This window comes from Osmerus eperlanus, chromosome 23 (assembly GCF_963692335.1).
Source record: "Osmerus eperlanus chromosome 23, fOsmEpe2.1, whole genome shotgun sequence".
Lineage (NCBI taxonomy): Eukaryota > Metazoa > Chordata > Actinopteri > Osmeriformes > Osmeridae > Osmerus > Osmerus eperlanus.
Window position 1 is genome coordinate 7895747 of NC_085040.1, and position 15740 is coordinate 7911486.

General features: G+C 42.6%; 2 protein-coding genes across 2 annotated transcripts; both read right to left on the bottom strand.

Moving 5' to 3' along the window:
- Positions 1-241: 241 nt before the first annotated feature.
- Positions 242-2476, bottom strand: LOC134009802 (uncharacterized). The gene is made up of 4 exons (XM_062449509.1): positions 2148-2476; positions 1871-1997; positions 1715-1803; positions 242-1079 (listed from the first exon to the last, which is right to left on the bottom strand). Exons 1-4 carry the CDS (start codon positions 2172-2174, stop codon positions 546-548), a joined length of 777 nt encoding a protein of 258 aa, XP_062305493.1. The 5' UTR covers positions 2175-2476; the 3' UTR covers positions 242-545.
- A 1322-nt stretch (positions 2477-3798) lies between these two features.
- Positions 3799-8130, bottom strand: LOC134010031 (uncharacterized). Its single transcript, XM_062449868.1, has 18 exons — positions 7938-8130; positions 7760-7815; positions 7592-7681; positions 7382-7503; positions 7155-7298; positions 7021-7083; positions 6708-6878; positions 6473-6569; positions 6152-6369; positions 5913-6066; positions 5621-5826; positions 5428-5545; positions 5149-5354; positions 4944-5061; positions 4673-4833; positions 4418-4503; positions 4216-4331; positions 3799-4124 (listed from the first exon to the last, which is right to left on the bottom strand). Exons 1-18 carry the CDS (start codon positions 7958-7960, stop codon positions 3940-3942), a joined length of 2334 nt encoding a protein of 777 aa, XP_062305852.1. The 5' UTR covers positions 7961-8130; the 3' UTR covers positions 3799-3939.
- Positions 8131-15740: the final 7610 nt, after the last annotated feature.

A 15740-nucleotide genomic window follows, 5' to 3' on the forward strand; every position in this document is an offset into this window, starting at 1 on the left:
AACATCACACATTATGTAAACATTTAACAGCAGAAATTAGCAATAAAGGCCCTGAATGTGCTAGATGCTCTTAAAAATACCTAGACATCAGGGTGCAAATCTGGAACTGGGTCAAGAGAACCCTGAGGGTTATTGGATAGCCATCTCACTCAGGCGCAAAAAATGCATTGATATCAATAGGCCAACTGAATCCCCAACCCTACCCAGCATTCTCTCTTGTGACTCGTAACAATGACAATGAAAGTTAGAGCAGTCCCTCGTCACATTACCAAACCACAACCTCTCACAGACCCACCCTCAATATCCTGATCCATAAGTATCCCAGTGTGCATCAACTCTCTATTTTCCTCATCCAATTTCAAACTTTCCAGAAAAGAGTCAAACGTGGCTTTTCCAGTTATTTGGTTATTGTACTGAAACCCCTGCAAGTTTCATATGCTTTTTGCAATGGCAGTGCATGAGACTGGTGGTAAGCGGCCATTTTGACGGTTGAGGTTTCCATCATTCTGGTTCTGGTTCCAGCCCTCCTCGTTCAGCCGGCTGACTCAGTTCTCACCCAGTCTCAGCAGGGCATCAGCTGCCTCCATCTCCACAGAAGACCCCAACCTCTCTAGGTGCCGCTCACCCCTGAAAATGGCAACCGAATGGAGCGGTCTGTCTCTGTGAGAGGCCCTCATCCCCTCAGTGACAGTGGACTGATCCAACGGTGTATGGCTAAGGGGTGTTTGGTGGTCTGGGGTCATGTTTGTCACAGACGAAACCCCATTTTCGTGGAGGTCCTTTTGAATAGCATGGACAGGAAGTCCATCTGTGTGAATGTGCTGCTGGTGATGAAGCGTTAGCAAGTTAGTAATAGCTTGGTCCTCTTCCAGGGTTAGCTCGATGACTGACTGACTCTTCTTGGATCTGGGCCTTGGTCTGTCAGCTTGAGGGCAGTAATTAGGGTCTCTTCTCCAGGTTGAACAACCCAGGTCCCTGGTGGGGTATGACCCTGACCTAAAGGGGTCAGGTCTGGCCGGAGGAGCAGGGCAGGCTGACATGACAGGTGGGGGAGTGTTGAGGCGAAAGCACTTGAAAACCTGCTGAAAAGAAGATAGGGGAAGGAAATGCGGGTGTTGAGCAATTGAGACGCTTAACATCTGTATATCAGCACTGGCTCTTAAAACGTAATCAGGTCCTACAACTGGTCATAGGAGTCTGTATTACCAGTTACTTAACTATAGACACATGCAAACAATGACTTTTTCCTGCTATGCTAGTCCCAATTGTGTGCCACCCCCTGGGCCCTTGCTTGAGTCTTAGCCTGTCTGACTAGAGGACAATTTTGTTAAATACCCCAGTCTGTCTGATCCTACATAATCTCTAGTCATCAACATCCCCTCTTATCTACAAGGGTCTCTGTTGACTCGCTCCCCAAAGCCATAGGAAGTGTGTGGGACCCCCTGCCATCCCCAATCTTGACCCTCTAAAATCACCAAATCTGTTGTAATCTGGATCAACTCAGAGAGGAATTACACAATGACTTCTTTTTAATAATTTAATCCCATGGCCCACAATTAAATTACAAAACTGGTCACTGAGTGTTCAATGTATTAAAATCAAAGTTGTTACTTGTGATTTATTCTTTTGTAGGTTACCGGTATATCCCTAAACTCTGCATACAACTCAAGACATGACACTAAGTGTCTGGTAGGCCTACTAATTAAGTACTCGCCTGCATTTCACTGATTATGTTGGGGAGTCTTCTCCCAGGGCACATATTGTGGTCGGTGTAGAAGAACTCCGAGGGGGTCATGGCTGTAACTGAAACAAAAACATATATTTGGTCGAAAAATTTAAGCAAAATGGCTTGTTGCCACTTGATGTTCACTCGACTCACTTGTCTGGTTAGGAGACAATGGGTACCGATTTGAGCCCGCTGCCAGGTATACGGACATAAAGGAGGGATGGTGGAGGGTCCGGCTGGAGAATGGTGGGAGGACAATTTGCCTCGGGACCTGTTAGAATCACAAGTGATACAATTGTTATGGGTTTAGCATTATTAGTTCTGTCTGAAAGAATCGTGATATTAATAGATGCATTAAAATGAAATGAGTGTAGTAGGCCTACACGTTTTAAAGTAGGCTAATCTCAATGGAGAAACTCACATCTACACTTTCACTGTCGTTGCTCATAGTTGAATCTATTGCTTATTTTCAGCTGTGAACAGTTCAAGTAACGATAGTTTTAGGTGGCATGTTATCACAATGATTCGTGTATAACATTTTTGTTCTGGTGCTGCAGGTCAACTTACTGCGTAGTTTATCACTTCCTTAAAGCGTGGTGGGTAATGCATTCAAGCAGAAGAGGAGTAGGGGATGAGTAGTACATGACGCCACCTGCAGGTCATTTGTGACAATAAGCACTTTCCTCGTATTGAAGCCATAGTTTGACCAACCCTATGGACCAACCTCTCACAAATGCTATAAAGGTGAAATATGGACACAGTGTGTGCCGGTTGCAACACTTTCACGGAGATTGGCTGTGCAGTTTAGTAAATAGTGGCCTATTTATTAGCATATCTAATCATTATTAAGGTTGATTCAACTTTATTGAATGAACATGTTTATGAACGGACCTTTTGAAAGTGACAACCAGATCCGATCATGCGCTGTCGAACATTTATTTTAACGAGTTGCCTACCCCCCTAGTTGACGCCGGTAGCCTATAAGCACTAATTGATACATTGCATTTGATTCATGTAAATATTTAACAAACGTTTCTGTGTAAACCCACATAAGCCTAAAAAGAACACAACAAACACTACTGGTTACATTGTCAATATTCACACACAATAATACACTGTTTTATTTGGGTTAGGTTGACGTTAGAGCCTCGTACTCTTTCTGCCTCAACACCCAAGCATCTAACATAGTCATATGTGCACAAAAGTCTTGTGACAGTATCCAAATGATTCAACTTGACAGACTTACTTTTCCCTTGTTAGACTAATGTGTTTACCTTTAACCTGACTAAGTGATCCAAATGCAATTATTGTTCAACCTGCACTCACTTGCCACCATTGTCTACCAGCGAGGTCACCTGTATGGAGGACCTCATGGACATAGTGTTGAGCCTGCCAGCTTCTATCCTAAGGCACTGTGTAAGGTGAGGGATGTTCTGATTCTAATCTGCTTGTAGATTCAATGTAGTTCAATTTGAACTGAATAATTCTGCCAGCCAGCAATACTGGAAAATAGTCATGTCTACTGACACGACGAACTGAGATGATGTTCTACATGTTTAATTCTTATCTGGTGTTAGTCCAAGTCTGGATGTTCCAGGGTTTTTGCATAACATCTCTTGATCCCAGCACCTGTCACTCCCTGTGCTTCCCATTTGAAGACTTCAATGGGATTGTCCCAACCAGACCCAATCATTTCAGAAAAGGTACAGCATCTTGAAAAAAAGTAATTTGATACAAACGTAGAAGCAGCCCGTCTGGTGCACCACTGGTATACATACAAAATAGTCCTTCTACAGGATGTCATCGTCCTGACATTATCCTTCCTAAATGTAAGCATAAGCACAGGACAAGGGGAAATACCCCCCTTATCGTATTTCCCCTTGTCCTGTGCTTACATCTAGGAAGGATAATGTCAGGACGATGACACGCCAGTGGTGAAATTCACCCACAGGTCAAAATTACCCAAGGTATTTCAGAGGAGAATTCTAATGTAAAGTTGAATTATATCCCCATTATGTAAAAACTTGTTATGCCTGGTAAAAACAGCCCATCTCAAATAAAGAGTACCAGCACAGATTTTAAAATAAACATTTATTTGAAAATTCACAAGTCACAAATTATTCAGTTCCAATTTGTATTTTTTCCCCCCCAAATTACAAAAATTATATTCTCAAACCATTTGTAATAACCTATTCCAACTCGGTTTTGCCTCCTCATAGTGCCTCGGTGAAAACCTGTCCTTGCCACTGTAGTACACGTACATATGAAGCAGATGGATGGCCAGCCGGCAGTGCTCCAATGCTTGCTCCAATCCTGGGTGGAGTAGCCATGGTGCTGGGTGGAGTAGTTGTCTGAGAACATTGTTCGATGGGCTTGATTGTAGTCACCGGATAAAAACCTACAGGTCAGAGTGTACGTTACATATTTGTAGTCCACGTCATGTCCAAACTGCACATAGCATTGAGGTCAATTGAGTTACAGATACGTACTCCGTGGGTCCGTGGTGTAAACTACTGTTCCCTGACCTGGGGCCTCGGACTCAAATCTCCATTCTGTAAACAGCTTGCTGAGGCCAGCAAGGGGATAGACACAGCGGACAACTCCCCTGCATGGGAAGCAAACAGGTCATTGCACTATGATGTGCAGAAAGATGCTGAAAGGGTTGTACGCTATAGAAGCAAGTGTTCAGACCTGAGGGTAGCTTTCTTGATCACTGGTGCTTCAGTACTTTGCTCTATGATGATCTCATTCTCATAAATCACATTCTGATAATCGACCTGAAGAGAGTACAACCGAAGAGTTGACAGTTTTCACTTCTACCTTTTTTTCCGCAATTGGGTATAAAAGCAGAGGGCAAAGGCCTGACAGTGATAAACCTGGCTCATGTCCCACACAAACACCGTTCAGGCAATGACTGAAGCCAAAGAGACACCAGTTATCCATTACCTGGACCAGTGTTCCACAGCTGTTCAACCCAAACTCAAACAGGACTCTGGAATTGTTCATCTCTTTGGGCGTGCAGGTCTTCTGCAGAAGAGATGTCCTGGAAGGGTCTGCACCATTTAAGACTTCGGTCACCACAGTCATCACCCCATGAGTGGAACACACTGATTGGAGCGATGATTAGAGCAAATTTCAAACATTCCAACTCTGGAATCTGAAGAAACCTAGAGTTTTTCAAAAAGGGTTTCAGCAAATCCACTAATGCCCAACTCACCAATGAGCTCTGTGGTATCAAAGTGGCATTGCATTGTCACAGACTGCTGAATCTCTGGAGTCTTCAAATTCCTTGATTGGATTTCCAACGAGCCGACAAACTGACTCAAAGTTATATTCTATTGACAAACAGAAAACCGATTAAAATGTCTGGTTCACAAAGCCCACTTCAGGTCATTAGTGTAAACTTAACGGACCAGACCAACCTCATAGCTGTAGCCAATGGTAAAGAGGGGCACGTCCAGAATGATACTCTGGCTGTTGTTCGTCACAACATATCCTCTCTGGGCGGCCAGCTCTGGGGTCAGAGGATCCGGGCCAATGGCAACCTCCCACAGGTCGTCAACAGGTTCATGGTTCCATTGGAAGCTGATGCCGTTCTCCGAACAGAAACCATCAATGCTGGGAGGGACTTGGGAGAGAAGAGCATCTGGTAAGGTCTAGCAAGTCATTCATTTGCACTGAAAACTTTTAAGGGAACTTACACACGTCCGTCAGCTCAGCCACAACTGATGCTAGGTGGTAGAACGGCTCCTCCTGATCCATTATGGTCAAAGTGAAGTTGATGTCCAACATAAACTGAAGAAGCCCCTCTTCCAAGTACTGTGGAGAACAATCATAAACCACGCACCAAATACCACAAGTCAACCCATTTTGAGACACTGCTCCATTTCTTACCAGCTTCGAAAGAGAGTCTTCAAAGGGCACCCTGAGAACATAGGCGTGGGTGCCATTTGGCAATGACCCTCTCGCAATGGAGAAGCTGCTCTCCTGTGTCAGGGGCACAGTGAAGTCCTGCCCATTCAGGTTTACCGCAACCAGAGTCACATCAGAGGGGAGGTTTCCAAAGTAAACGATAAACACGCGCTCCTCAACATCCGTTTCTAAAAGAGGGCAGGAGTCATGTGAAGACGTTGGGGGGGGGGGGGGTCATCGATTTGAATGCTTCAATTACTCAGAAGCCGCTTACGGTTCATGGTGAAGGGGTGCCAAGTCAGCAAAGGTGTGACCATAGGTCTATGCTGACGGAGTCTGGTCTCAACACCCTCCTCGGTCACAAAGACTTGCTCGTAGTATAGATGTACCACATATAACTCATTATACGTTTTTTCCATGACAAAACTCTGCACAGAAACAAATGCATTTCAGTTTTACTCCAAAGAAAAGAGCAAATTGTCAGTCATAATAAAAATGGCAGACGCTCCCAACCTTCCTGTATCCTGCAGAATGAAAGGGGATGCCTATCAGGACGGTAGCATTGTTGATCTCCATGGTGTAATCCCCCTGAGTCGTGTTGTGAAACTGGAGCTGGCCATTCACCCCCATGCTGATTGATTGCACCGCAAACTTTGAAGGGTCCAAAACCAGAGGGGGCAGCAGAGTGGGGGTTTCCCAGACCATCCTGGAGCCCTCATAATGCCCTCTATCTAGAGACCAGGAGTCAACGCATTACTCGGTTGCATCAATGCACGACAAGTAAATAGCCTTTTCAACACATACATTGTAACCATAAAAATCACTGTGGATTACCTGTAGAACAAGCAGCCACTAAGTCCACCATCACGACCAGCCATTTCTGCCTGGAGTATAATGTTGGATGGATTACCTCCAGAAACACACCATTGACCTGAAAATATTACAAATGTACATAAAACACAATACCAACTTTGTGCTGACAGGAAACACTTCCCATATAAGGGTCTACAATGAAGAAAGGGCTTTAAAAAGTTGCATATTCCAGTAGCATATAAAGTTAGGGTTTTACCAGAGATATGAAAGCATGTGGCTGTCCAAAGGGTGAGCGGAACAACAGCCTCTCGGGTAAAGCATCAAACAAGTAGCCCAGACTTCGGGCCATGGAGATGGACATGGTAGTTGGCTGCACCCCCTCCCTATTGAACATGACCTGCCAGCCTGACGTGGCCAAGTCCTGAACCTAATTGAGGTGACGGGCAATCTAGATGTTAGAACGGATAACTGCTAGGCTGTTCAGGAAGTGCGATTAACTGGATAAAAAGCAGGCTGTCATTAACACCGAGTCACCGAGAAATGTCAAATTCTTAGCAAAAAATAAATACCATTCTGTCCCAGTTGTCTGCAGTTGTGTACGATGGGCAAAACACATCTCTTCTCAGAATCACCTACAGAGAAACAAGCGTCATGTCCAAAACCACCCACTTCCTCCACAGACGATGAATGCCACTTCACCTACCTCCACGTAGTCTTCTTCACAAGTGACTTCTCTGGATGACCAGGGAATTGAGGGATAGCAGGTTTCAATCACAGTATGGAAGATTTCTTCTCCATCCCCATTGGTTGTGATCAGGTTAAAATGAAACGTAAATGCCTCATCCTTCTAAAAGGGATGACAAGGGATTGACCACACGTCATTAGATCTGGTGCAAGCTCAAAATGGCTAGCCCTGGAGTGTGTTTGTACCTGGTTGTCAGTGTGGCAAGAGAAGTATGAGGCTCGGAATTCAAAATGTTCAACCATAATACTGAAGATGTAACCACATGTAAACCCGTACTCCTTAGTTATAGGGTGCACGCCCTTGTCATCTACAAGAGAAGCAAAACATTGAACAGCATCCCATAACATAACTGCTATTGACTGATGATGTTCTTGCCAGAGTTTAAGTCAGTTTACCAACAGCTTCAAAGCGAGTCTCAGTCCCTGATAATGAAAGGTCTGTTGATATCAAAAAGTATCTTTCCCGGCACTCCATCTGAAAAGTCACTGAACGGACATAAAGTTGATGAGAATTTGCTTGGTAGGGTGGTCAAAACTATTGCAGAATTAGACCGTTTGTAATACCATTTTGATTGTCTTGGGCTTTTCCACACAGTGAAACGGACAAGAAACCAAGTATTCTGTAAAGAAATGGCAATATGTTTTGTGTTGCATAACCTTAAAAGTACTTTTTCGAAGCGACCACATACTATGAGCACAAGGCCAATTACTCCATTGTCAAACATTAAGAAAAACAACCTACTTCAGCCAAACCCAGAGAGACATTGTCACTGATGTTGCAGAGTCTACAGCTAGCCTGAAACCGCTACTAAACTACAACTGCTAGCAAAAAACAAGTCAAACTGAAGCCCTGGCATGCAATAACCTGGCGGCTCTTGTGAATCCCTGAGCTGCAGAGACTTCAATCTGAGCCTGCATCAACTGACCAATCACTGGGGTGCTGCTCTAACGCTGTGCAGTGATTGCTGATTGCTAATTGAAAATTGTACTGTTAACAATCAACTAAACATTTTAATCATTATTTCACTGCTGATTCAATACCTACTTTGTATGTTTCTGATCAGTGTTTTCTAGAATTTGTGACTCCAAACTCATAAGTATAACGTAAATGTAATTTCTGAAACCTCTGAACATGGCCAGTTCATATTCAGATTGCATACAGCTTGTGGTCAAGATCACATATATTTCTTGCAAATGTGTCCAAGTACACTATGATATTGCATCCATGGGATAGGCAAATGTGAAGAAGTTAGGCGAAGAGTACATAGTTGTCCAGCCTTTTTGACACCGAGGATGACGATGATGGGTCTTTGGTGAGTCAACCGCCTAGTTCTGCTAGTACTAGTATAGCCCTAGCCCTAGCTGTGCTCATCCTGCTGCCACCGCAGTTGAATTAGAATTTCCCAAAAGAGGAATCGAGAGGGGCACACACACTATCATGTACATAGGTAATTGTTTGTAAAATGTTTGAAATGTCAATCTCAAGTGCAATGCCAATTGCAAACTCACTCGCTCCACTCACTCACTCACTCACTCACACAGTCAATTATTCATCTTGGAAATATTTGCGAAGTATATGGCTGTTTGTGATGTTTTGTTAAGTATATGGCTGTTTGTGGGGGTTTACCCTAACTACTTGTCTTGCTGGTTATATTGATTTGATCTTAAAAAAATAATAAACAGTGCTGGTTTTAGTTTGTGTAGTGCTACACTTTGTGTGTTCTCTGCTTTCCATCTTCATTTTGGAGTAAATAAGTGTATGCAGGGTTTAAAGGGGAAGGTTTTTTTTCTCTTCTCCAACATTTACTTCCCCGTAGATTAGCTTTACCTGCCTATCACCGATTCAGTCGTGAATTTCTATTTTTCGTTCTCTTTTAAAGATCGGATGTGGGCCTCCAATTTGCTAAATCCGCCACGGTGTATAGTCCCTGGTTGTAGTGCCTCAGAGAGACACCACATTTTCGACAAGGACAACTTTTCCTTGGTAGTGACGACAATTTATTTAACAACGAGCCTATAATAACCCTAACAATTTAGGCGTACACATAACACCAATAAACCAACCCCTTATATTTGTAAGTCTCGATCGTAGTAGAGAATCTAATGGTCCAATTTCTTCCTACACTGATCCAACTGGAAAACGATTATCCCGGACTTTCTGGCTTGATTGAAAATGGTACTTTATTAACCACCATCAGTCCATAAATGTAGCCTACTAAAAAACATACATATACATACATATAAATAACATACGTACGCCTATGAACAATACAATTTATAAATAAATTATACAATGACAAATGATAAAACCCATATGTTTTAATGTGTTAGTTTGTGATATCAAACGTTAAACGTGTGTGTGTTGGTTAATGTATTAGTATGTAATTTATACTAGTCTATATAGCAGTGTCAAAAGTAATCTTAAATGTGTTTAGTGGGTGTCTGGGGAATATAATAAAGGACCTCATAGGCACTTCTTTTGAGCGCCTGGTGCTGGCAAACCTCAAATCCATCACAGACCCTTTCCTGGACCCCCTGCAGTTTGCTTACAGAGCCAACAGGTCTGTGGACGACGCAGTTAACCCCAGCATCCTACACCAGGATCCTGTTTGTGGATTTCAGCTCTGCCTTCAACACCATCATCCCCGCCCTGCTTCAGGACAAGCTCTCCCAGCTGAACGTGCCCGACTCCACCTGCAGGTGGATCACAGACTTCCGGTCTGACAGGAAGCAGTGCGTTAAGCTGGGAACACAAGTCTCTGACTCCCGGTCCATCAGCACCAGATCTCCTTAGGGCTGCGTCCTTTCCCCTCTGCTCTTCTCCCTATACACCAACAGTTGCACCTCCAGTCATCCGTCCGTCAAACTTCTGAAGTTTGCGGATGACACCACCCTCATTGGGCTCATCTCTGACGGGGACGAGTCTGATTACAGGTGGGAAGCTGACAACCTGGTGACCTGGTGCAGCCAGAATGACTTAGAGCTAACTTAGGCGAGCGAGGAAGATTGTGGCCAACCCCTCCCACCCTGGACACTCCCTGTTCCAGCTACTCCCCTCCGGCAGAAGGCTACGGTCCATAAGGACTAAAACCTCCCGCCATAAGAACAGTTTCTTTCTATCTGCTACTGGCCTCTTCAACAAGGCCAAGGACTCCCACTGACATTTATTTAACTATTATAAGTCCACCTGACACCTATTGCACTACGCACAAGCCACCTTTATCTCAGTATCTCATTTGCACTATGATGCCCACTCATGCTGCTCACTCATTCTTATTCTTATATATATTTTAGTTCTTAGAATTAGTTAAACTATTGTACTTTTACTTAATTTAAGTTCCGTATATTTGTTATGTTCGTTTATTGTTTGCACCTTCCTGCCACAGTAAATTCCGTGTTTGTGTAACATACATGGCGAATAAACCAAATTCTGATTCTGATTAGGGTCAAATATACACACATTTAGGAAAAGTCAGGGTCCTATTGTTACTTGGGATTTTTTCCCATAAAGTTAAAAGGACTGTATAGTGATGTTATATCCAAACATCAGCACTCGTGGTATGCTTGCTGTCCAATCAAATTGTTTGTTCAGAACTAACTAGTATATTTTCTTATAATTCAACACAGATCGTGAACTCAATAAATCTACCATGTATAAGCCCAGACCCTTCATCGCGGAAATATCATACTGCCACTGTATGTACAAAGATGTGGGACCTCTACGTCGTCACTTGTGCTACTCATCCTCTTGAGGAAAGGGTCTTAACCGGCTGTCAAACCACACGAGTTCTTGCGCCAGAAACGACACCAGGCTAATCTCAAGGTGAGTAACAGTAGTAGGTGGTAGGTCTTACATATACAGGGAGGGTAGGAGGGATTATGGACAGTTTCTTTCCTTCCGCCACTAGCCTTATTAACAAGGCCCCAAATGGAAACATTCACTTTACCTCATACACCCTGTCACTTTACCAAATTCAGCATTATTTTATTTTTTTATTCTATATTATTTTACCGTAAGTTATATTATATTTTATAGCTCTGCCAGTATTTTGTTGTCCATTTTCTACGTTTTACCTTGTTTATTATGTTTACTGTATGCACCTGCCCACCAAAGTAAATTCCTTGTTTGTGACCACTTACTTGGTGATTAAACACTTTTCTGATTCTGTTTCTGATGACTGGGATGCAGCCCAAGAAAAAGAAATTGAAGAGAAACGGCACAAGGAGATAACACCGGGAGAATTAAATCAAATAGACACAAAAAAACAACAAGGGGGGGGGACTTCGAAATTCCACAGCACTGTTTCCCGGTACATCCCTTGGCTTGGTCCGAAAAGTTTGGTTTGATGTCCAACTATGTTTGGCCCGGCGTGGCAGGGAAGGAAATCGGGAGTTGTCAGCGGCATCTTTCATCCTCCAGAGAGACGAGGATGGGGTCAAGTATGTCAGCCCGGCCCACAATCCTGAAACAAAAAACAATAAAGACCCGAATGACCCAGACAAGGAAAACCTAAGAGGTTTTATGTTTGCCAGGCCTGGAGATCCGCTGTGTCCAGTGGAAAATGTTAAAACATACATTGCCTAATGTCCATCAGATGCCAAATCCTTCTACCTCCTCCCGAAGCGTGCCATGACCTCCGACATATTGATGATGCACTAGTGGAGATGGTAGTGAAGGATTTGCAACCGTTTTCTGTGGTGGAGGATAAGGACTTCAGAGCATTTGTGGGGAAGCTGGATCCAGCCTACACTCTTCCAACAAGAAGAGCATTACAGATCATGGTGTGTGAGAAATACCACACAACCAAGGAGAAAGTGGCGGCTGAGTTAAGGGATGCAGCAGTTTGTGTCAGCCTGACGTCTGACATTTGGACCTCCAATAACATGGATTCATAACTGGGTGTTACATGCCACTTCACCAAAGAAGATCAATTATGTTCAAGACTGCTGGGTTCACTGGGACACCCACAGCAGAGCATATTAAGGATGCAAAGGATTTGCTCATAGCAGACTGGGGTCTGCAAGGCAGAATCAGGTGTCTTGTTACCGACAATGCATCAAATATATGCTTCTCTGTGCCTCACTTGTGAAAATAAGTCATGTTTCATGTTTTGCCCATACGCTGAACTTAGTGGTGAAGAAGGCCCTTGATGATAGGATTTAGCCCCACGCTAAATAAAAGGAAAGGTAGCCCACAAAACAATAGTGACCGTCTCTTGTGAAACCCAGACGTAACAGAAAAAACAGATGCTAAACCTGGTCTTAACTTCGAATGCTCCATCCCCCCTGCCCAACCCTGGTTAATGCTTGTCAATGGAGCGAGCCCAGACTCTCTGTACAAATGAAATGTTCGAGAGTCTGGTTAGGACCAGGCTATAATCAATCTATTAACGTTACAAAAGATTAACACTGCAGTCAGATAGCTGCTATTATATAATGCCTGTTTGAAATTTCAGAGTAGGGCTAGCCATGATCTAGTAACTTAACCCTTGTGTTATCTTCGGGTCATTCTGACCCATCAGTCATTGTGACCCACCGTCGTATTGCGACAAATTTACCTCATACAAAAACAAAGTGAAGCATTTTCTTTTAACTGTCGGGCTGTCTCAGACCCCCCACATTGGAATGGTTAAAAGAAAATTATTTGTATTTGTTTTTGTATTGGGTAAAATTGGGTAAACACAACGATGGTTCGTTATGAACCTTTGGGTCATGTGACCCGAAGGCAGCACGAGGGTTAAAGGCTGTAGTTGAAGATAGTAATGGGGATATGTTTAAGATTGAGATTGGACTCAAATGTGGGTAATTGGATGTGTAGGCTTACATGTTATTTTTGCTTAGGGTTTACTTCAAACATTAAAATAAAGGGTGAGTTAGCAGACTTCAAAAAGCTGAGCAAACAGGATCAGGTGGTAATAGACCCCAGTCCTTGCACCACCCCAAGACCTCAGAGCAGCTCCCTCCCCAAGGCTACAGGCACCAGGTCAGAGCATACTAGGCAGTCAGTCACATGCCAAGTTTAGCTTGTGTTTGAAGGCCACACATGTAAGCCTACACAAACTTTTTTCGATTTTTCGATTAAGCCTCACGTTAAAATGTTGGTTGTTGATTCATGAGTGTTCTTGTTTTGATGGCTGTGGCATTTTTTGTTTGAGTATACACTAATAGTTATGTTTTAATGTAAAATATTCATCAAAGTATCTAACCTCTAACCTGGTTAGACCCAGATTATATATTCATGAAAACAGAGTGACCAAAGTCTCTCCAGTTTGTGAGTACAGTACAGTGTGTGTAAGAAAGAAATGAGTTGCAATTCAGATGTAGAGACAGTCTATTCATAGTAAATGTAGAATTTGATTAAAGTAACCCTAGTGGACCATACTAGGCCACACTGAAGAACTCAGGCTTAAGTGAATTTGAATTTCTATTTCTCATCGGCAATCATATGAATAATTTACACTGCTTAGATGCCAGGCTAAGGTTACACAGACATTTTCAGTCTTGGTCTGTGGACCCCCTGAAGTAGCCCTGGCCACCCCATATATAAAAGTCTGGTTCCGCCACTGCCCCGCTAATGGTACATTCAGCATATATTATGACAGAGAGACTCCCCATCATGACATCATCAAATATACACATATAGGGGCCTACAGTCTGTGATATCTGCATTATCGAACTCACAAAGCCAAAAAGTCAAACTTGAACTGAAAGCAATACCTGATTACTATAATAAAGTAACAAAAAGTCTACTGAGATTGAAGAAGCAAGGATCAATAGGCCTATATTATCCTATATAGCAGGGGTTCTCAAACTTTTTGTTTGAGAACAGCAGACTTCTCAAACGTTGTGTTTGAGAACCCCCAAACGAGTTAATTGTTGAACTCGTTTGATATGTGTTGGATGTTAGTTTGGTTAATTTGATTGTTCACACTGAGGGTGAAGGTTAGCTAGCTAGATCGCTAGGCAGGCTGTTACAACGCAGGATAGATTCAGTAGGTTATCGCAGAACGCAGCCGTTGAGGTTTATCCGAGTCGCAAATATTAGTAGCTAGTTGAAATCTCAGAAAAAATAAATAATTGTTTCCCGTTGCAAATAATGGTTTGAGCATTTTTGGGTTCTATAATTTCAATTTCACGTAACTGACAGCTGCAATATGTTAAAAACATAGTCTGTATGTCTATGGTTAAAACTCGCTCGCACCCGTGCGCCCAAATACTTTTCCATGCTCGCACATGGGCGCACTGTAGAGCCCTGCCTTTGAGCTCTTAAGTTGACACGATATGCTTATTTTATTGGTGCAATGGTCAACTATCTGTTGATTATTATATGTTTTCACTTTTTAATGATGCAGCACAATTCTTACATTTTTATAATTTATGGCAAATTATTTCGCGGACCCCACTTTAAGGAACCACTGCTATATGGAGAGCCAAATAATAATTGCCATTAACAGTTTGTTTCATGGCAACTTGAAGAATATGTGGGCGCTGTTAATTTGTGGATTAATTAACCCTTGTGTTATCTTCGGGTCATTCTGACCCATCAGTCATTGTGACCCACCGTCGTATTGCGACAAATTTACCTCATACAAAAACAAAGTGAAGCATTTTCTTTTAACTGTCGGGCTGTCTCAAACCCCCCACATTGGAATGGTTAAAAGAAAATTATTTTTATTTGTTTTTGTATTGGGTAAAATTGGGTAAACACAACAATGGTTCGTTATGAACCTTTGGGTCATGTGACCCGAAGGCAGCACGAGGGTTAAAACAATAATCCATGAAACTGTTTTTTTTATCATCCATTTTACCTCCGGGGCCCCGTATCTTCCCACTGCAGGATCCTGTGGTCGTGTCCAAATTCTGTAATGAAATCACAGAAAACTAACGGTAGATAGTGGACTCAAACAAACTCAAACTCTCCCATCAGATCAAACAATTTTATCTGATGGGAGATTGACTCGTTAGTGTAAGTGAGAGATAGGCTAATGTGAACCAGTATCATTTAAAATGCTCAATTAAAGTGGATTATCTAAATAGTAAGATAATTACTACATGATAATAATGAAACAAATCAATACAGAAAATACCTTCAATCATTAACGAAGGTAATCACAATGATTAGGCACTTAACGCACCGGAGCTCGTTGAAGTGACTGGTATAGCTTCGTCTTGTAGGGCTATACACCCAACCTGCATACTAAAATAGGGACACCAACTGTAAGAAAGATTACCTCATGCATACACATTCAAATGGGACCATCGTCGGTTTACTCTGTGGCTGCAGTAGACCAAATGTGACGCTTTTGCAAGACGAATATGTAAACATATTTTTGGACTTCTGCATGCACAAACTCTGTAAATCCTGTAAATATGTTTCACAACAGTAAACATATTACTTGAATGTAATACATAAAATAAGAAACAAGAACATCTAACATGACATTAAAAGCTGTTTAGAACTGTATTTACATGAACAAAACTTAATGATAATTTCAGAGTAATCCCCAATTCACCTTCCTCTTCAACTGTTGAGACCACTCCTCCA

Excerpts from the sequence above, each read along its gene's own strand:
- LOC134009802 (XM_062449509.1), bottom strand. The coding sequence starts at position 2,174 with ATGAGCAACGACAGTGAAAGTGTAGAT. Across the intron at positions 1,998-2,147 it reads ACGACAGTGAAAGTGTAGAT|GTCCCGAGGCAAATTGTCCT; the intron begins GTGAGTTTCTCC and ends TGATTCTAACAG. Across the intron at positions 1,804-1,870 it reads TAACCAGACAAGTGAGTCGA|TTACAGCCATGACCCCCTCG; the intron begins GTGAACATCAAG and ends TTTTTGTTTCAG.
- LOC134010031 (XM_062449868.1), bottom strand. The coding sequence starts at position 7,960 with ATGTCTCTCTGGGTTTGGCTGAA. Across the intron at positions 6,067-6,151 it reads ATTCTGCAGGATACAGGAAG|AGTTTTGTCATGGAAAAAAC; the intron begins GTTGGGAGCGTC and ends GTTTCTGTGCAG. Across the intron at positions 5,355-5,427 it reads GGCTGAGCTGACGGACGTGT|TCCCTCCCAGCATTGATGGT; the intron begins GTAAGTTCCCTT and ends TTCTCTCCCAAG.